The sequence below is a fragment of the Pongo abelii genome, chromosome 7 (genome assembly GCF_028885655.2).
Source record: "Pongo abelii isolate AG06213 chromosome 7, NHGRI_mPonAbe1-v2.0_pri, whole genome shotgun sequence".
NCBI lineage: Eukaryota > Metazoa > Chordata > Mammalia > Primates > Hominidae > Pongo > Pongo abelii.
The window spans coordinates 21,202,967-21,224,227 of record NC_071992.2 but is presented as its reverse complement, the minus strand read 5'-3'; the positions used below and the strand labels follow the sequence as shown (position 1 = coordinate 21,224,227).

At 42.9% G+C, this 21,261-nt stretch overlaps 1 protein-coding gene across 4 annotated transcripts in view; it reads right to left on the bottom strand.

The window, feature by feature from the left end:
- Nucleotides 1-5,038: 5,038 nt before the first annotated feature.
- The window catches only part of SH2D4A (SH2 domain containing 4A), an 82,406-nt gene continuing 66,183 nt past the window's right edge, over nt 5,039-21,261 (bottom strand). For all 4 annotated transcript variants that reach the window (XM_054561293.2, XM_024251461.3, XM_024251462.3 and 1 more), the window contains 2 exons: nt 7,318-7,541; nt 5,039-6,292 (listed from right to left, as the gene is read on the bottom strand). In XM_054561293.2, coding sequence (XP_054417268.2) covers nt 6,200-6,292; nt 7,318-7,541 — 317 coding nt within the window. In that variant the 3' untranslated portion in view covers nt 5,039-6,199. The remainder of the gene's footprint in view (nt 6,293-7,317; nt 7,542-21,261) is intronic.

The window sequence follows — 21,261 nt, the reverse complement described above, 5'->3', positions numbered from 1 at the left end:
GGGAGGGCACCCCTGGAGGGCAAGGCATTTGCCATTCTGTTTGGTTGTTGAGGTGCAGGCCCATGCAGGGCTCCCAGGATCTCAACTCCATTGGTGAGAAGATTTCAACAAAAAGCATCCTTCCAATTGAAGAAAAGCCTAAGCTGATTTAGACAGAGAAAAACAAAATGTGGGGGAGCTTGCTTGGCATTGCCTGTCCTAGCTGGAAGACGGGTGGAGTTCATCCCAAAGGGTGCTGGGTTTGTAATGTCTCTTGGTCTAAATGGGAGGCAAATACTTGGGGATTGTAATCAGGAATCCCAAGGCAACAGAGCCAGTTTGACAGTGGCTGATTTGGGGGTAAAAACTGGTTACTGCTAATTTGGGGACTGTCAAAATCAGACATTAGAAAAAGCTCCTCTGTGCCACTTCAGCACAGCTCCTCTGTGCCTCTGTCAGCAGATGTGACTTTTAAACTGTGCATTAGTGATCCCTTCAACATGCCCTCTGGAATAGTCACCCCCCAGTTCTCCTCGGCTGTTATTCTAGCAGGAAGGTGGACAGAAGCATAGGGGAGGCGGGGCAGGGCAGGGCCGCCTTGGGGAAGGTCACAGCCTGGGAAGGGTGGGCGTTGCTCTGGGGAGAGAAGTAGGGCTGTGCTCCTTCAAGACCCTTCTCCAGCCTCCACAGTCGCCCCAGGGACTCAGTGAGGGCCTGCCATCCATGGCAGCCTCTGTCCGGGACTCACCTGGCACAGAGTGAGCCGATTCTCTGCAGGTCAACTGGCAAATGAATGTATTGTGTGGTTCGTCATTATATCCCTTACTCTTCAGAAGTTTCCCCTTCCTTCTTAAAACTGATCCCAGAAATTCTAGGAAACAAGGGTGGGAGATAAACAGCCCAGTGGTCACATAAACTGAATTGACAAAGGGGAAGGCTGGAGTGCAAGGATCCTGGCTTTGTTGGACTCATAATTCACTAGGAAAAGGAAAATGCAATTACCCAATTATTATTTATGGAGAGCTGGCTTTTTTTTTTCTTTTTTTTTCTTTGTAAAGACAGGGTCTCACTCTGTCACCCAGGCTGGAGTGCATTGGTAAAATCGTAGCTCACTGCAGCCTCGAACTGTTGGGCTCAAGTGATCCTGTGGCTTCAGCTTCCTGAGTAGCTGGGACTACAGGCACAGGCCAACCATACCTGGCTAATTTTTGTATTTTTTGTAGAGATAGGGGTCTCACTATGTGGGCCAGGCTGGTCTCAAAATCCTGGGCTCAAACGATCTTCCTGTCTCAGCTTCCCAAGGAGCAGGGATTTCAGGTATAAGCCACCATGCTGGGCCCATGGAGCGCTTTCTCTATGCCAGATATTTAACATATTTCTTTCCTAATCGTCAGAACCCAGGTGACTTTAGTAACGACTGTCTGAGAGATGAAACTGAAGCTCAGACAGGCTTAGTTACTGTTTTTCTTTAACGACTCCACACAGCTAGTTATGGTATAGCCAGGACCGCACCCCAAACCTGCTGGGCCTGCTCTCTACTATATTGAGCAGCCTGATTATCAAATAATGTGTTTTTACCACAATTAAAACAGGGTACTTTGATCATTTAAGCTTCCTGACAATTGTCCATCTGGGGAAGCAGGGGGAAGCAGGGGGAAGCCTAAAGATCCCTGCATAGGGAGAGAAGGTAGGATGGGAAGCAGCTAGAAATGTAAAAGTGGTACTAAAATCCACCTGTTGAGCAGCCTGATTATCAAATAATGTGTTTTTACCACAATTAAAACAGGGTACTTTGATCATTTAAGCTTCCTGACAATTGTCCATCTGGGGAAGCAGGGGGAAGCCTAAAGATCCCTGCATAGGGAGAGAAGGTAGGATGGGAAGTAGCTAGAAATGTAAAAGTGGTACTAAAATCCACCTGGAGGCAGTGAAGTGCAGAATTAACATTGCAGGAAATTTAATGTCTGTTGGGAAAAGGACAGATGCAAGAGCTCTCCTAAAATACAACAGAAAAGAAGAGAGAGATGAAAACAATGGGGGTGAGAATACCAAATGAAAAGCAAAGAAAAATCAAACATTTATAGCTATTCCCAAGGAAGAGAAAAGCTAAATTCAAACAGATTATTTAAAGATACAGTCGTTGAAAACGTATGTTCTAAAACAAAACAAAACAAACCCTGTGAATTGCAGCCTGAAAGGAAAGCATTTACCACGTTCTGGATAAATATGAAAGCAAAGAGGCCCCATGGAAACATATCCATACATAACCCATGCATTTGTATCTTCTCTGTCACCAAATAGCAGGAGCCCCAAAATATGTATGTGTGGGCCATAAAAAATGTTTGGACTCCAATGCATTAAGAAAACTGCCTTTACAAAAGGTGGCAATTGCAAAACTTTAAGCCATGAATTTTTCTGTTTTTAGTCTAAAAGTAGATTTCATGTCATATTAGCAAAGGATGCTTAATTCCAAAGCATTAGCTTTGGATAGGCAATTTTGGGTGGAAATGTCCCGGTGGTATTTTTGGTGGCCTGACTTACCATTGCCCATCTACTTTCTTCTTTCTCTGATCATTTTTTTCCTAACTTGCCCTATGTTTTCTCCATTTTTAGGGTAAGCTTTGGGCCAGAAAACACCTTGTTTTTTCAGATGGACTTTTGCTCTATTGCCAGGCCAGAGTGCAGTGGTCTCGGCTCACTGCAACCTCCGACTCACTGCAACCTCTGACTCCCAAGCTATCTCCTGCCTCAGCCTCCTGAGTAGCTGGGATTACAGGCATGTGCCACCAAGCCCAGCTAATTTTGTATGTTTTTTTTTTTAGTAGAGACGGGGTTTCACCATGTTGGCCAGGATGGTCCTGATCTCCTGACCTCGTGATCCACCTGCCTTGGCCTCCCAAAGTGCTGGGATTACGGGCATGAGCCACCGTGCCTCGCCAAAAAACTTTTTGAGACTGCCTAGCACTGCTGGTGACACTTAGGGCCAAGCGACCTTCCTTGTGCATCCTACTGCAGCAGGGTAGGGCAGGAGGCCACAAGCAGGGTCCTTGCAAGTGAGCTGATGGGTTGTGAGCATCTGGCAATACGGTGGCAGCCAGAAAATCTTACATGACCATGGGAGGGAGATTCCAGAATTGTGGGAGAGAAGAATCTAGATGGGCGGGGAGTAGCATTTGGCCACAGTCCCAGTGAGTCAGGGTCTGCAGACCAGAGCCCCTAGGCTTGAGAACCAGGACAGTGACGTGAGGGCAGCATTCCTAGACCCAGAAACCTTGCCCAGGCAGGTCAAGGAGCTGGGCTTGCGGAGCCAACAGGAGGAGGAGACCAGGGTCAGAGTTTGGACATCTTCACCTTAGACAGTAACTCAGGGTAGATGTAGGCAGGACAGAGACCACAGCACAGCTCAGATGACAATTCAGGCCTCCTGAACCCCATTCAGTTGAATTCAGTTTCTGAAATCTGTAAACCATTCTCCTTCCCTAAGAATTTGAAGTATTATCCGTGCCATCATATCATCCAACACTGGACAGTGTATTCCTCTATCAATCAATCAGCAACCAACAGGATAAACTAGTCCGGAACGCACATCTGCTCCCCTTTGTAATACTGGGTTAATTCAGTTGGGCGACTTCCTGTTTTCTAAATCTTCCTTTAATAGGATGTTGCTTTGTGTAGTTATATCTGGATATGGCCACACTTATTTCCTACAAGATAACTGTAGGCACAGGGGGGTACTGGATTTTTTTTTTCCCCCAACACGTAGTCTTGGTCTGTAGCCTAGACTGGAGTACAGTGGCGTGATCTCGGCTCACTGCAACTTTTGCCTCCCAGGTTCAAGCATTTCTCCTACCTCAGCCTCCAGAGTAGCGGAGATTACAGGTGCACGCCCCCATCCCCAGCTAATTTTTGTATTTTGAGTAGAGACGGGGTTTCACCATGTTGGCCAGGCCGGTCTTGAACTCCTGAACTCATGATCCACCCACTTTGGCCTCACAAATTGCTGGGATTGCAGGAGTGAGCCACCTCACCCGGCCAGTACTGGAATCTTACATCTTCCTAATTATTAGTGACAAGGGGGTACTTTCCATTCATTCCAGTGAGAAGCACTGGAGCCTTAAAATTTCAGAATTGGATGAAAATAATAAAGATCACCCAGTTAAATCATATTTTTTTTGTTCAGAAGCAAAAACTGAGGCTCAGAGACAAAACGTCCTGTCCAAGATTACACAGAAAATGGTGGGAAGAGTTGAGAAGTTTCTCAATAATGCCATGATTGTTGAATCATAAGAACAAAAGCCAAGAGATGGATCCTTACAATAGTTTAACAATATAAACCACACGGAACATTTCAAGAAAGAGTTAAACAGTGATCTATGTTGAAAAGCTATCTCTACCTGGCATAGTATCTCACATCTGTAATCGTAGCACTTTGGGAGGTTGAGGCAGGAGGATCGCTTGAGGCCAGGAGTTCGAGGCTGAAGTGAGCTGTGATCGCACTACTGCATGCCAGCCAGGGTGTCAGAACGAGACCCTGTCTCTAAAAAATAATCACCACCATCATCTTTCTCATTAGAACACACACGCCAACCATCCCCTTCTCTGGCTACATTTTACAGTCAGTGAGTGCTGTAGGCAACCAACAAGCTTGTAACCACACTGCTGTATCATTCTGCTTTTATTAAAAGGCAATGTAAAAGAGTGTTGACCTACAGAGTTAGGCCAGAGGTACTAGCCAATCTCCATCCTCCAAGAAAAATGATCTCCAGTGGCTCAGACCCACCTCAGTCCCTGTCCAGAGGCCGTTCGCCTGACTGGGACTGGACCAAGGTGGGTGCGGGGTCCAGGAGTGCGTAAGATTCCTGACGGGACAAATATGTGTCCCAGGGCTAAACAGAACTGACTGGAATGTTTTTCTTACCTCCCATTTCTACTTCATTATGAAAATGGTGGAGTGGGCAGCAATGAATGGGTCGATCTTGTGTGTCAGGTTATATAATTATGTAAACGACTGTATTAGCTTTCTGGGGCTATAGTAACAAATCAGCATGAACTAAGGAGCTTAAAACAACACAGATTTATTCTTCCAGTTCTGGAATCTGGAATTCTGAAGTCAGGGCCATGCTTCCTTCTAAGGCTTGTGGGGAACCTGTCCCATGCCTCTCTGCTGGCTTCTGCTGGTGGCCGGCGATCCTTGGTGTCCCTTCCCTTCTGGCTCCATCACTCCAACCTGCCTCTTGTCCCCTGGGTGTCTATTACCAAAACTCCGTCTTCTCCTAAGGAGGCAAGTCATTGGATTTAGGGCGTACCCTAATCCAGTGTGACCTCATCTTGACTATCGGCAAAGACCCTATTTCCAAACAAGGTCACATTCACGGGGATAGGGGGTTAAGATTTCACCATATATTTTGGGGGAACACAATTCAACCACCAGTAGCATCCAAACAGCCTACTTATTCTGTTCTTGTCTAAGCACTACTGATAAAAGAAAAAAAATACACGTGTAGATGCTTTATCCTTTTGGTGCGCTGTAGAGTATATCCAGGGGAGGCCAGGCCAGCCCTGGCCCCATTCTCCAGAACAAGGAAACAAACTCAGCGATATTTGCTCACTTTCCTGCAGGTCCATCTGTATTTTTATGCATGTTAAGCCTCTCATCCTATGTTTTAAAACTTCTCATTCCATTTACATTTATGACTTCTGTTTTTCTATGTCTCTCATATCCTGGTTCCAATATGTACAATAAGTGAGGTGTGTTTTAAGCATCGTCTCAGCCAGGAAAGGCTTTTGCTACCATTCCAAAGCCAACATGAAACTTCATGTCAACAAGCCCCTGAAACCTCCTGAGATGATACAGAGGGAGTGCAGTGGTCATACGATAGTTCACAAAGATACTCGTTTTCAAGTACATCTTAATTTCTAAAAGGTTTCCATTTCTTCATTTGTTTTATTTTATGTACATCATTAAGGTCATAATCTTCGTGACAGGTACTTGCTGAAATTGAAACTCTTCTCCCTTTTGAGCAGAGGTCATTTTCTCTTGACATTGAATTCCAGTATTTGTGCAGAAGAGAGGTGTCAATGAGGACTCCACAGATACTTTTCAGTTGATCCGTATTGGCTCTGCTGCAGGGTGATTTTGGCTTCACACATAAATGTTGCAGTGGCTTTTGTCCAGAGGAAAGCCCAGTTGGAGGCTGTAGGATGACCCTGATGGAGGCTGTCACTCCAACAGCTCCAGGTAGTCAGGCAGCTGGTCATGCTGACCACAGGGATAGAGGAGGAGCTCCTTCCCCAGGGAAGTGATGGGTTCCTCCTGTCAATCAGAAGGCACAGGGTCAGATAGTGTAAGTTGTAACCACATGCTCTACCTACTTCCTCAGAGGATACCACTAGCTGCCTACCCATGATTTACACAAAGCTTTTGTGGTTTATGATCATCTTAAAAGGCATTTTATCTACACGCAGCCAGGTACTCTCTTTCCCTCCAGGGCTTGAGTTCTAACTTAAGGCTGATTCTCATAGGTCGGGGGTCCCCAACCCCAGGGCCATGGACCAGTACCAGTCTGTGGCCTGTTAGAACTGGTCTGTATAGCAGGAGGTGAGCAGTGGAGTGAAGCTTCATCTGTATTTACGTCTGCTCCCTGTAGTTCACATTATCGCCTGAGCTCTGCTTCCTCTCAGATCAGTGGCAGCATTAGATTCTCATAGGAGCACAAACGTTATTGTGAACCGTGCATGCGAGGGATCGAGGTTGTGCGCTGCTTAGGAAAATCTAATGCCTGGTGATCTGTCACTGTCCCCCATCACCTCCAGATGGGACTGTCTAGTTGCAGGAAAACAAGTTCGGGGCTCCCACTGATTCTACACTATGTTGAACTGTATAATTATTTCATTATATATAACAATGTAATAATAGAAATAAAATGCATAATAAATGTAATGTGCTTAAATCATCCTGAAACCATCCCCCAACACTGAGTCCACGGAGAAATTGTCATCCAGGAAACTGGTGTCACAAAGGTTGGGGATTGCTGTCATATGTGATCCATGTGGGTACAGCTTTTCTTTTTCTTTTTTTTTTTTTTTTTTTTTTTTAGCATTTCCTGTATTCTCTGTCCCAGTGGGGTTCCCTGAGTATTTAAGGAAGAACTAGGTTCTAAGGTAAATGAAATGCGATTAACAATCCTGATTATCAGGAAGAAATATCAAAGACAAGCCCCCACCCGTGTCCCCTCCCCCAGTACTTGTCTCAGTCATTTTCTTTGTAATTGTCATTATTGTTAGAGCTGCTACAGGACAGTGACTCAGAAGGCAAATTAAATTTATGCATTGCTTCACCTTGTGATATTCCACCAAATCCGCCAAGGTGGCATGCTGCAGCTGGTCCACGCCCAGGAAGCTGTAGGCGTCTGCAGAGGCATCGATGAGGAAATGTTTACAGCCGTCCTCTGACAGATAGGACAGGGCATAGCCTTTGATCCTTTCACTGACTCGGATGAGAAAACTGCCGGGTATGCCTGTGCTCAGAAGAAGTTCATTTGCTTTCTTGAGTGTGAGAATTCCTGTGGCAAAGCAAAAAAAGGCAGGTATTTCAGCCAAATCATTCCCCAAACTCCCGTCTGTTAAACCCAGCTGCATGGATAGAGAGCCAATGACACCTAAATAAGACACAATAAGAGCAATTTTAAGTCTGTTTTGGGCTTCTTAGGAATACGGAATATTCTTCTGGTATTTGCTAATTAGACATGAACAGGTTATAGAGGCAAACTGTATAAAAATCATGTATAGAGGTAGGTACACATGAGAGCTTAAATGTCAACCTTAAAAGAATATATTTCTGGGCCAGGCGCGACGGCTCACGCCTGTAATCCTAGCACTTTGGGAGGCTGAGGCGGGGGATCACGAGGTCAGGAGATCGACACCATCCTGACTAATACAGTGAAACTCCGTCTCTACTGAAAATACAGAAAATTAGCCGGGTGCAGTGGCGGGCACCTGTAGACGCAGCTACTTGGAAGGCTGAGGCAGGAGAATGGCGTGAACCCGGGAGGCGGAGCTTGCAGTGAGCTGAGATCACGCCACTGCACTCCCTCCAGCCTGGGCAACAGAGCAAGACTCCATCTCAAAAAAAAAAAAAAAAAAAACAAACAGATATATATATGTATTTCTACTTATATACCCATTTAGAGCAACACACAGGTGTTTGACAGTTTATGAGGGTCTAGCCGAATGCCTTGATGGTCATCCTGGGAATGTTAGATCTGGGAGGGGATTTAAAGATACTCTCCCTAGGCCACCTCAGTTTACCAACAAGGAGTCAATGGCCTGGGGAGTGATTTGACTTGGTCTAGGACAGTGGTTCTCAACCACTCGGACAAAGGTGTCTGAGAGACATCTTTGGTTGTCATGGATGGAGGATGTGGGTAGAGGCCGGGGATGTTGCTAAACAGCCTGTGAGACACAGAACAGCCCCACACTGCAAAGAATTATCCAGCCCCACATAGCGGTAGTGCTGAAGTTGAGACTCCCTGGTGTGGGAGGCTCAGTAATTTAGTGACAGAGCCAAGTCAGACTCAGTTCTATAAAGTACCATAGACTGTAGCTATTGCTAAATGACACTACACTGGCATTTAAATGAATAAAAATATATGTGTATCTTTATATGCATATATGAAGTTATATATAGACATAGCTTAGATGCCTCACGAATTCACACTCTTACTCCAGACCAGCCTTTTCCCCAGTTAGTCCAAACTCATGAGGTCTGACTTATGTTCCAAATTTTTTATTCCCATCATAATTTGTCGATGAATAGATAATGCTGTAAAACTCATAGAGCAGAAATGCATCTTGGAAAGATGGGGAAGTCAATGAATTATTCAGTGAGCTGTGATCTGGGAGGGAGGAGCAGCGTTCTACGCGTGCCCTTTTTCATTTCAGCAAAGCTCTTGCCTTCTCTTGTTGGCTCCCTGTTGATACTCAGTACCTTATTATCAGGAAAACAAAACAATAACAGAACCACCTCAGAAAAAGGCAACGGGCTGCCATAGCCCTTTTGTCTTGTTAGTACAGTTAATTGAGAAGTGAACTCTCTCCAGAGTAAAATAAAACCATGTCTGTTCTCTTTTCTGTAAACAGACCCTTGAATGACAGGAGGATTTTAAAAATTGTCTGTTTTCTCCTAGCCAAGATCATCTGACCAGCCCTTCTCCTGCTTCCTATTTAGGAGGACACAGACCCCAGGTGTCCCACTGCAGAGTCCCAGTGTATGAAGGTCAACCCAGTGTGAGACCTCCAGGTAAGAGCTGGGAGTGGGTGAAAAGGCCAGACAGTCTCCCCGACTTGCAGATAGTCAATGTCCTCGAAACAGAGCAGGGCCTTTCTCCTAGGGGCAGTGGCTCTATTACACTCGTTCCCAGCAGAAGACTGATGCACATGCATTGCACGTATCATGTCCAGTCGCTTTTCCACCCCTTCACCTGTGAGACAGACCCACTGCACACTCCAGGCTTACAATGAGAGTGCTCCTTAGTTCAGATGCTCCACTATCCACATGAGGTACTCAAATCATGGCTAAGTTCCAACAGATATGGGCTGCTCCTTCTGTTTGTCTATTTCCCCTTCCTAAGCATACCTGGTCCCACTGATAAGTTACAAATGACAACTGTACATTGTAACAAGGCACCAGGTACCACCAGCCCATGTGGGGACTGCACATGGCAAATCTCTAAAGACACTGTATGAGACTGTCTCCGAAACCCAGGGATGTTTTTCAATGACCCTGAAAAGTCCCCTTCAGAAACAAGGAGCCAAGATTGGAGGAGAAGCAGCATCCTGGAAAAAGATTTCTCCCTCCTCCTAGGCTGACGGCTCACTATGAAATTCCAGGCTGTTTCAACAGATGGGGCAGATGTTATAATTTATGACATCTGGAAACTATCCAGATGAATCTGGATTCCTAAAATTAAAGCTATTCGGGAAAACTATAACCAAACCTGGGCTAAGGTCAAATTCCTTGTAAGATGAGGTTGTAGTTACTGTAACTGAAACTTTCCAAAAGCCCCTTAGCCTTACCCACAGATCTTGGTGCCATCTAATCTCCTGGGACACCAGGACCCAATCAAACGTGTTGTTGGCAAAGCACAGGTCATAGTGGAGAGTCCTTGTACACCACGGGACAGAGGGCAGGTTCCAAAGGGCAGTGCCCTGGAGACTAGGCTTTGAATGGTCCAAGAGGTAGTTTGTCTTTGCTTTTTTTGCTTTGTAAGAGGATTACTATTCCTTAATAGCAAACTGGCTTGGTGCAGCTAAATACACAAGTCAATGGACAATTTGTCATGAATCTATCAAGGGCAGCGTGTGCATTTGGGGTGTCCTGGCTGTGATTACTGCCAAGCAATGAGGTTCATCTGCTGGGATAGGGAATTCTTGAGCACAAAACCAAAATCCAATGTTAGATATTGATTACTGAGGACTCAATCAACGTTTTTTTTTTTTTTTAAACAGTCACTCAAGCTGCAGTGCAGGGGTGTGATCTCGGCTTACTGCAACCTCTGACTCCTGGGTTCAAGCGATTCTCATTGCCTTAGCCTCCTGTGTAGCTGGAATTATAGGAGCCCACTAACATGCCCAGCTATTTTTTTGTATTTTTAGCAGAGACAGGTTTTCACCATGTTGGCCAGGCAGGTCTCAAACTCCTGGCATCAAATGATCTGCCCACCTCAGCCTCCCAAAGTGCTGGGATGATAGTGTGATGATAAGCATGAGCCACCACACCCGGCCTCAGTCAACCTAATGGTACCTGTCCCCTGAGTTGCCCTTTGCACAACTCTAGAATTCTGAAGCAGGGGTCTTAACCCCAGCCCCTAAAGGCTATGACACATTGGTGCTTCTTCCCTCTGACCTGCCCTCTCCACACAGCTTAAAAAAACCAAACCTGATGTCATAGGAGGATTTCTGTGCTAGAGAAAAACAGTATTTTGTTTGTTTGTTTGTTTGAAGACAGGGTCTTACTCCATTGCCCAAGCTGGAGCGATGCGGCACAGTCTCGGCTCACTGCAGCCTCCACCTCCTGGGTAGCTGGGACTGCAGGCACATGCCACCATGCCCGGCCAATTTTTGTAGAGATGGGGTTTCACCATGTTGCCCAGGTTGGACTATGTTAGTCCATCAGTTTAGTGAAGCAGATATTCACCCAGGCAACATGCTGTTGATTTTAGAGTTGAATCCAGGCCGGGATTGGCAGAACTCTGGCAGCCCACAAGAAAGCACATGTTACTGCGTGAGGTCTGATGGGCAGTGTCTGGCCCTGAAGAACCTGGGGCAGAGCAGGAACTGAAACTCCTGAGAGCCTACACCCTATACAACAGCACCAGCACAGGGGTCCATCGCAGCTGGAGGAGGTCCCACTCCTGTCTGTGTGATAATGAAAATATTGCCACATGTGCTACTGAACTCTGAAATAGGGCTTGTGATTCATTTTGATGTGAAAAGCCACATGCGTTTAGGGGCTACCCTAACTGGACAGCGTAGCTCTAAACCTCTCTACAATGAACATTTTGCCCAGGAAAGGCCCCGGGGAAATATTTTTTGCATAGCAGTCGGTAAACAGACCCAAGAGCCCAGAAGTAACTCAAAACCAGCAGGCTCCGGTTGGAAATCCAAGTGGCAGAGACTGCCCCACAGGGCAGTTCAATGGTATCTTTCTCCACAGCTTCCTCCTGGAAAACTCCTACTCACTCCACAAGATTCAACTCCAGAACATGACGTGTCCTCATGCTAGTCTAGGCAGTCAGTCTCAGTTTCTCCTAGACCTGCTGAGCACCTGCTCCCACCTCCATCTGAGCACTCAAGTGGTCAATGCAGGGTGTCACCTGTACTTACCTCCATCTGTGTACTCAGCTAGTTTTCACCTTTTTCACCTCTATCCAAGAATTCTCCAAGAATTCACAGAACCTTCTGCCATGACTGTCCTGCCTTCCCCGACTTCCTTGTGAGCTCCTAGAGGCCAACTACTCCATCTTATTTTTACACACTCAGCACCTGCCCCTTAGAAGATGACCAAAAAAGAGTTTAATGAATGCTTGTGTCTTATAATCAAGTCAGAAACTTCCTTCTGTGGGACACTTCCGTGCAGCCACTGCCTCTGTTCTCAGAATTGTGATCATAGGGACAAGAGATGCATTTCATTTTCCTTTGAAGTGCCAAGAGGTCTAATATTATTTGGGTACATCTGTACAACTTCCTGTGTCTGGAAAATATGTGTTTAAAAATCAGATGAAAGATGGCCAAATAAAGTTTGTATCACCTCCTCTCATCCTCACCGCAACCCTACATAGACATATTGTTATTATCCTCAAATAATGGGTGAGAAAACTTGCAAACCCTGCTTAAGGTCATTTGGGTAGGTCAGGAGAAGCACTGGAATTGGACCCAGGCTGGCTGACCTCGGAGCACACGCTCTCACCCACTCTCTCAGACAGAACACCTGCTTTGCACTGGCGTACCACACTGTTCAATGTACTTCCACTGCATTTTAGAGTTGTTTCCTCTAAAAAGCAGAGCTGATATTATCGTCTTCTCTATTTTATAGATGAGGAAACTAACACAGAAAAGGCAAGTGCCCAAGCTTGCAGGATTAGCAAATGACACTTCCAGGGCTCTTGTCTCCTATTCTGGGGTTTTGCTTTTAACCCACTATGCTTTTCAACCCACTAGGCTCATGGAATTTTCCTGGAATGAGGTGAAAATAAAATGAGTCTTTATTTCACAAAGGGGGGTTCATTTCTCACCTTGTCAACTTAAAGAAGATGCATTTTTCATTGGTTACGTATGTGTAGTATGCCTTGATGTGGGGACAGTGCATCATTGATTCTTCCAACCTCTGAGCTTAGCATTCATGCTGCTGAGGACTGAGAAGCTCCTTAATGAGTCAAGGATCAGAACTATTAGCGTTATTCATCCTCACTTCATTATCTTAAATGGCTAACACTTATAAACTGTGCCACACAGTTCTTCATGTTTTACAAATAATAACAGCAAATTACATGCACATACTGAGGCAGGAACAACCCTAGTGATCTGCATTATACAGATCAGGGACAGAAGGACAGACTCATGTGACTGCCTAAGGCCACACAGCTAATTAATGGGGAGACTCAGATTTGAAGCCAGGCACTGTGGCCCCAGGGACATGCTCTTAACCACTACTTACTTACTTTCCCTTGGCATAAAGAAGTCAGGCATCATCATCTGGCTGTGTCAGAAGAAACTGTCCAGAAAGCATGTGATGCTACAAAAATAAAAAAGCATGTGATGGCCATGGCCAGGTGCCCTGTCTCATGCTGGTAATCCCAGCACTTTGGGAGGCTGAGGCGGGAGGATCACTTGAGACCAGGAGTTTGAGACTAGCCTGGGCAACATGGCAAGACCCCATCTCTACAAAGACCAACAAAAAGTATTAGCTGGGTGTGGTGGTATACACCTGCATTCCCAGCTGCTCAGGAGCCTGAGGTGGGAGAATCACCTGAGCCCAGATAGTCAAGGCTGCAGTGAGTTGTAATCACGCCACTGCATTCCAACCTAAGTGACAGAGCAAGACCCTTTTTTATAAAAAAAGCATGTGATGACATAAGTTTGATGGCTTTTAGAATACGAAATTAAACAGTAGAACCTCTTTTCTATTCAAAATCCCAAGTGAAACCCCCAAAGCAGAATCTCTCTTCTTAGGTTCTCACACACCCACTGTACCTGCCCCTTGCCTCTAAGGCCCCTCTAGGCAACCTCAGGACTCCAAGAGCAGGACAGGGAACTACAAGGGTCCAGTCCTGGGCATGTGTACTGGGAAGCCTGGGGCTCCCAGGCACAGCCACTGCCATATTGTGATAGTGTCAGCATGAGGACTCAAGTGCATCATCTGCAAAAACCCAAGTAAGAGCTTGGGGCTAATGGGCTATTCTCCACATTACTGGCAAACATATTAACATTTTTGCAGGAAGCCTGCTGCACTGAGTAATTTATGAGAAAAGTCAGGTTCCTCCAGGAAAAAGCCAGCATTACATAGAATGTTCTGCAGAAAAGATAGCTCTTCCCAAATCCGAATTAATATGTGTAGTTTTAGCCTCTTTGTTTCATCTTCTCCAGCTGCTCTACAATCTGAACAAATACTAAGCAATTTTATAGGGGGACCATGGAGAATAATTTGGACAAAACGTGCTTTGCTTTAATGACATTAATGTAGGTGAAGCCTTCATGCTAAAAGGAGTCCTGCCCGGGAATGGACTTCCAGCTGTCCTTCTCTGCCACACACCAGCAGTGATATATTATTGTTGCTGGCCACAGCCTCTCCACTCCATAAAATGTGTGAATCATCCATGTAAATGAGGCAGGATATATATGTCATCTGAGGTTTAAGAACAAAAAGGCTTTGAGAAATCACATAAGTAACTACTCTGTGCTCAGTGAAGACAGAAGCTTGAAAATCCCTTTGTGAAAGGTGGACAGAATATTGATGGCCCCACAATTAAGAAATCTCCATTCTTCAGCAAAATAGTAGAAGGACAGATGATCACTTAGGGGCAGTGACTCAGGTCTGCTAAGATCTTTGAAAGAAATTTTGGGAAGCCTCCATGAGCCCTTCTTAATGCAACCTATTCAGTGACGTATGCTCTGTCAGGGGTGGTATCTGGTCCCCATTTTGAAGGAGCTGTGTATGAAAAACTGTCAGGAGTAGAAGAAGGGAAGTTGGGAGGAGTGGGACACAGGATTCTACCTTAACAACCATCTCTAGGGAACAACAATTCCAGAGAATACCTCCAAGAGGTTCAGAGTGACCCTCTGAAGAGTCAGTAGCATATATCAAAAAATGGAAGGAATCAAAATAGCTGAAGTGTGGCCAGGCGTGGTGGCTCAGGCCTGTAATCCCAGCACTTTGGGAGGCCAAGGTGGGTGGATCACTTGAAGTCTGAAGTTCGAGACCAGCCTGGCCAACATGGTCTCTATTAAAAATACAAAACTTAGCAGGGTGTGGTGGCCCATGCCTTGTAATTCCAGCTACATGGGAGGCAGAGGCAGGAGAATCGTTTGAACCTGGGAGGTGGAGGCTACAGTGAGCTGAGATCGCATCACTGCACTCTAGCCTGGGTAGCAGAGCAAGACTCTGTCTCAAAAAAAAAAAAAAAAAAAAAAAAAAAAACAGCTGAAGTGTGAACTGTATTGCTATCCCACCAAAGTAAAAAGGATGTGCTTGCTAAGTAGATTAAAATATAAAATGCTGGGACCAAAGCACAAGGAGGGCAGTTTCAGTTGTATGCCATGACAGCAACAGACAGCCATAAGAAACAAATCAAGATGGAAAGATTTCATCAACAGTCTAATTACATCCACATTTGAGTAAGAGTGTTCATTAAATTTCAGAGGAATAATGATCAACCATTGATACATAAAGCAAATATGTGAATTTTTGTCTAAATCATAAACTTGTTTATACACAGATTTCTTTTTACCCATCTTCCCACTCCCAGTCCCTGCCAGTTTCTGAGCTCCAATATATTGCTGTATTTTTAGCAGAAGTAGGAAAATGTCGATAGAATGAAGAAATGAACCTGTGGGTTTCTGGACAGAAGTTCAGATCTCAATTTTATTTATTCTTTGGCCCTGTCTTGGGGAACTTTAAAAGCATGTTAGTGGGTAAAATGAATTATGTATCTACACGCTTTGGAGACTCATAATCTGAAGTCAGAATAACTGGGATGACTCTTCAGTCAGCAGGAAGTTAAATTTGGCCAGAAGGACTTTCCAACGCTACTTACTTAGTTTACAAATATTACAGACTGTAAGGTCTTTCTTAATGTTGGAATCTGGCTATCAGATGCAAGAATAAAATGAATAAAACAAGGATTGCATTTGAAGGTCAAGACAGTCTGGAACTGAAAAAATGGGAGTTCAAGGACAATGGGATAAGAAGAGATAAAGGATGACAAAATCAAGCAGACTTAAGCAATTACAATATTTAGAAGATCATAAATCTAGAAAATGGTAGCTATTACTTTAGCAATGTTAAGACTCACCCCTGTCTCTTTGCACCATCCCTCCCAAACCCAAGCTCAACGCTCAACCTTAACCTGCAACGTCCTGGCAAACTTACCCGAAAAACTTTATTCTCTGTTGGTGAGGGTGTTGACCCTCTGTCCTTCCAAATTACTGTTGCCTTCTGAGGTGACCACCTAGCTTTTAAAGACAGGCCCTAAATAAACACTTGTAGAAATAACATAGGGCAGTTTTTGCAGTAACTACAATCTATTTTATTGAAGTGCTGCTTGCTTACACTGTTACTCAAAATGATATGAAAAGAAAGGGGAACAGGAAAGATGAACTTAAACTGCACAAATCTGATAAACCAAAATAACAAACACCACCTATTAGGTACTATTCCAAGCACTTTACATAATATTAGCTGATTTACTTTATAAAAACAACCCTATGACATAGATGTATTAGTATTATCCTCATTTTACAGAGAAGAAAACCCAACTCAAACCTAGGTAATCTAGTCATTACATTTTAAAAATCCCTCCCCCTTAATTTTTTTCCCCCTTTTGGGAGCCAGACATTAAAGACTACAACATTCAAAAATAACTGCATATATGGGGAAAATTATGACTATTCATGGCCATGTAAAGATACAGGCTCAAAAAGGAGCTGTGAAGACCATAAGTTTATACCTCAGGCTGATCCTTGACATAGAGAAAGCCTATAACAATAAAAACAAAACAATAGTAAACCTTCAGGCAGAGGAAGAATCAGATTCCCAGAGTTACCACATTATTACATTCAAATACCCAGATTTCAGCAAAAAATCACAATGCCTGAAAATAAAAAGGAAAATATGGCCCATTCAAAGGAAAACAAATCAGAGACTGTCCTTGAAAAAGACCCGATGACAGGTCTACTCAAAGATTTTACATATGCGCAAAATGTAAATATAAAGAGAAAACCTAAAAAAAGAAAAAAAAAAAAAAGAAATCCTGGAGCTGAAAGTATAACTAAAATGAAAAATTCACTAGAGGAATTCACAGGTAGATTTAAGCAGGCAGAAGAAAGAATCACTGAACTTGAAGACAGGACAATGGACGTTACTGAGTCTGAGGAACAGAAAGAATAAAATGAAGAAAAGTGAGCATAGCCTAAGGGACCTATGGAACAGCATCAAATGACCCAATATACGTTTGTCGAACTATCAGAAGGAGAAGAAGGGGGCAGAGAGAGTATTTGAAGAAATAATGAAAACTTCCCAAATTTGATGAAAGACATTATATAAACATTATATATGTTTGACATTATGTGTTTCATGTTTGACATGATAGAGATTATATAAACATCCAAGAAATTCAATGAAATCCAAGTGAGATGAACTTAAAGAGACACACAGTACAATCAAACTGTCAAAAGACAAAGATTGGCCAGGCATGGTGACATGTGCCTGTAGTCCCAGCTACTTGGCTGAGGTGGGAGGATTGCTTGAACCTGGGAGGTTGAGGCTGTAGTGAGTCAAGATCACATCACTGTACTCCAGCAAGAGTGACAGAGTGAGACCCTGTCTCAAAAAAAAAAAAAAAAAAAAAAAAAAAAAAAAAAATCTTCAAAGCAGCAAGAGAGAAAAGAGAAAAGCAACTCATCACATACAAGGGATGGTCAATAAGATTAGCCCCAGATTTCTCATCAGTAATTCTGGAGGACAGAGAGCAGTGGGCCAATAAAGATGCTCCTCAACTTATCTTATGATGGCATTACATCCTGATAAACCCAGCATAAGTTGAGAATATTATCAGTCAAAAATGCACTTAATACACCTAACTTACTGAACATCATAACTTAGCCTAGCCTACCTTAAACATGGTCAGAATATTTACATTACCCTACAGTTTGGCAAAATCATCTAACACAAAGACTATTTTATAAGTGTTGAATAGCCCAAGTAATTTACTGAATATTGTACTAAAAGTGAAAAACAGAATGGTTGAATGGGTACTTGAAGTATGGGTTTTACAGAATGTGTATCATGTTCACACCATCATAAGGTAGAAAAATCGTAAGTCAAACCATTGTAAGTTAGGACTATCTGCATATTCAAAATACTAAAAGTAAAAACAACTGTCAATCAAGAATCCTACTGATTCTTGATTCTTTTGGCCAATCCTGGCAAAATTGTCCTTTAAAAGTGAGAGACAAATTAAGACATTCCTAGGTAAACAAAAGCTAAGGAAGTTTATTACCACTAAACCTGCCATGCAAGAAATCTCCAAGCATGGTGATGCTACATGGTGAAATGAAACGATGCAGACAGTAACTCAAAGCCAAATAAACAAGTAACTCAATAAAGTAAATACATAGGCAATTATAAAAGCTAGTATTATAGTAACATGGTTACTATCAAAATTAATCCAGCAGCATATCAATAGGATTATATACCATACCAAGTAGGATTTATTCCTGGAATGCAAGATGGTACAATATATGAAAATCAATCAATGTAGTACACCGCATTAACAGGATAAATGAAAAAAAAATACACGGTCATCTCAATTAATGCAGAAAAAGCATCCAACAACATGCAATACCCTATCGTGATAAAAACTCAACAAACTAGGAAGAGAAGGAAACTCCCTCAACATAGTAAAGGCCACGTATGAAAAACCCACAGCAAACATCTTAGTTATGTTGAATGACATTTCTTCTAAGATCAGGAATAAGGCAGGGATGCCCACTTTTGCCATTTCTATTCAACTATTCCTAGAAGTTGTAGCTACAGCAGTTAGATAAAGTAAAAGGTATCCAAATTAGAAAAGAAGAAGTAAAATTATCTCTGTTGTCAGATGATATAATCGTCTATGTAGAAAACCAGAAAGATTCCACAAAAAACTGTTAAAACTAATAAATGAATTAAGCAAAGTGGCAGGATACACAGTCAACACACAAAAATCATTTGCATTTCTATACACTAACAATGAACACTTTGAGAAGGAAATTACAAATCAAATTCCATTTACACTATTATCAAAAAGAATACTTGAAAATTAACCAAGGAAGTGAAAGACTTATACAATAAAAACTATAAAACATTCATGACTGGACACAGTGGCTCATGTTTGTAATCCCAGAACTTTGGGAGGCTGAAGCAGGTGGATCACTTGAGGTCAGGAGTTCAAGACCAGCCTGGCCAACATAGTGAAACCCTGTCTCTACTAAAAATACAAAAATTAGCCAGGCGTGGTGGTGGTTGCCTTTAATTCCAGCTACTCAGAAGGCTGAGATGGGAGAATTGCTTGAACCCGAGAGGTGGAGGTTGCACTGAGCAGAGATCACAGCACTGCACTTCAGCATTCCAGCCTAGGCAACAGAGCAAGACTCCGTCTAAAAAAAAAAAAAAAAAAAAAAAAAAACAAAAAAACTACAAAACACTGCTGAGATAAAGAAGACATAAGTAAATAAAAACACATCCCATGTTCCCAGATTAGAAGACTTAAGACAACAATACTATTCAAAACGATATACAGATTCAATGTAATCCCTACCAAAATCCCAACGTCTTTTGTAGACATAGAAAAACCCATCCAAAAATTCATATGGAATCTTGAGACTCCAAATAATCAAAACAATCCTGAAAAAGAAGAAAACACAGGAAGATGTCACACATACTCATTTCAAAACTTACTACAATGCTACAGTAATCAAAACTGTGTGGTACTGGCATACATACAGACCTATAGACCAACAGATTATAATAAAAAACCGAGAAATAAAAATGCATAGATATGGTCAAATGATATTTGACAAAGGTGCCAACACCATTCAATAGGGAAAGGGTAGTCATTTCAACAAATGGTGCTGGTAAAATTGGATAACCACATGTGAAAGAATGAAATTGGACCTGTATCTAACACCATATATAAAAATTAACTCAAAAGGGATCAAAGACTTAAATGTAAGACCTGAAACTGGAACACTTTTAGAAGAAAACAGAGGGCCAAATCTTCACAACATTGGATTTGTCAGTGATTTCTTAGATATGACACCAAAGGCACCAGCAACACAAGAAAAAAATAGGCAAATCGAATTTCATAAAAATTAAAGCATTTTATACATCAAAAGACACTCTCAACGGAGTAAAAAGACAACTCATAAAACAGGCGGAAATATTTTTAAATTAGACATCTAATAAAGGATTGATACCCAGAATATACTGCATAGAAAACTCTTATAATTCAACAAGAACCCAATCCAAAACTGGGCAAAGAGTTCAAGTAAACATTTGTCAGAGAAGATATACAAATGGCCAATAAGCAAATGAAAAGGTGCTCAACATTACTAGTCATTAGGGAAATGCAAATCAAAACCATAGTGACATATGACCTCACACCCACTAGGATGGTTGCTATGAAAGAGAGAGAGAAAGAAGGAAAACAGGCACAGTGACTCATGCCTGTAATCTCAGTTCTTTGGGAGGCTGAGGAGGGAGGAATGCTTGAGGCCAGGAATTTGAGATCAGCCTGAGCAACATAGTGAGATCCTGTCTCTACAAAAAATAAATTAGCCAGTCATGGTTCTGCACGCTTGTAGTTCCAGCTGCTCAGGAGGCTGAGGTGGGAAGATCACTTGAGCCTAGGAGTTCGAGACTGCAGTGAGCTCTAATTGTGCCACTGCGCTCCAGCCTAGGTAACAGAGCAAGACCCTGTCTCTTAAAAGAGAAAAGAGGAAAAAGAAAAATAACAAGGGCTGGCAAGGATGTGGAGAAATTGAAATTCTTGTGCACTGTTGGTGGGAAGGTAAAATAGTATAGCATAGCCAGTGTTGGTGGGAAGGTAAAAATAGTATGACATAGCCACTGTTGGTGGGAAGGTAAAATAGTATAGCATAGCCACTATGGAAAACAGTATGGCCAGTTTCTATAAAGTTAAACCATAGAATTACCCTATAATCCTGAAATTCCACCTCTGGGTAAATACCCAAAAGAACTGAAAGCAGAGTCTCGAAGAGCTATTTCTACACCTGTGTTCTCAGCAGCACTATTCACAATACCTGAAACATGGAAGCAACTCAAGAGTCCATCAACAGATAATGGGTAAGCAAACTGTGGTCCATCCATAGAATGGAGTATTATTCTGATTTGAAAAGGGAGGAAATTCTGACATGCACAACATGAATAAATCTTGAGGACATGATACTAAATGAAATAAGCCAGTCACAGAAAGACAAATACTGTACAGTTCTACTTATACGAGGTAT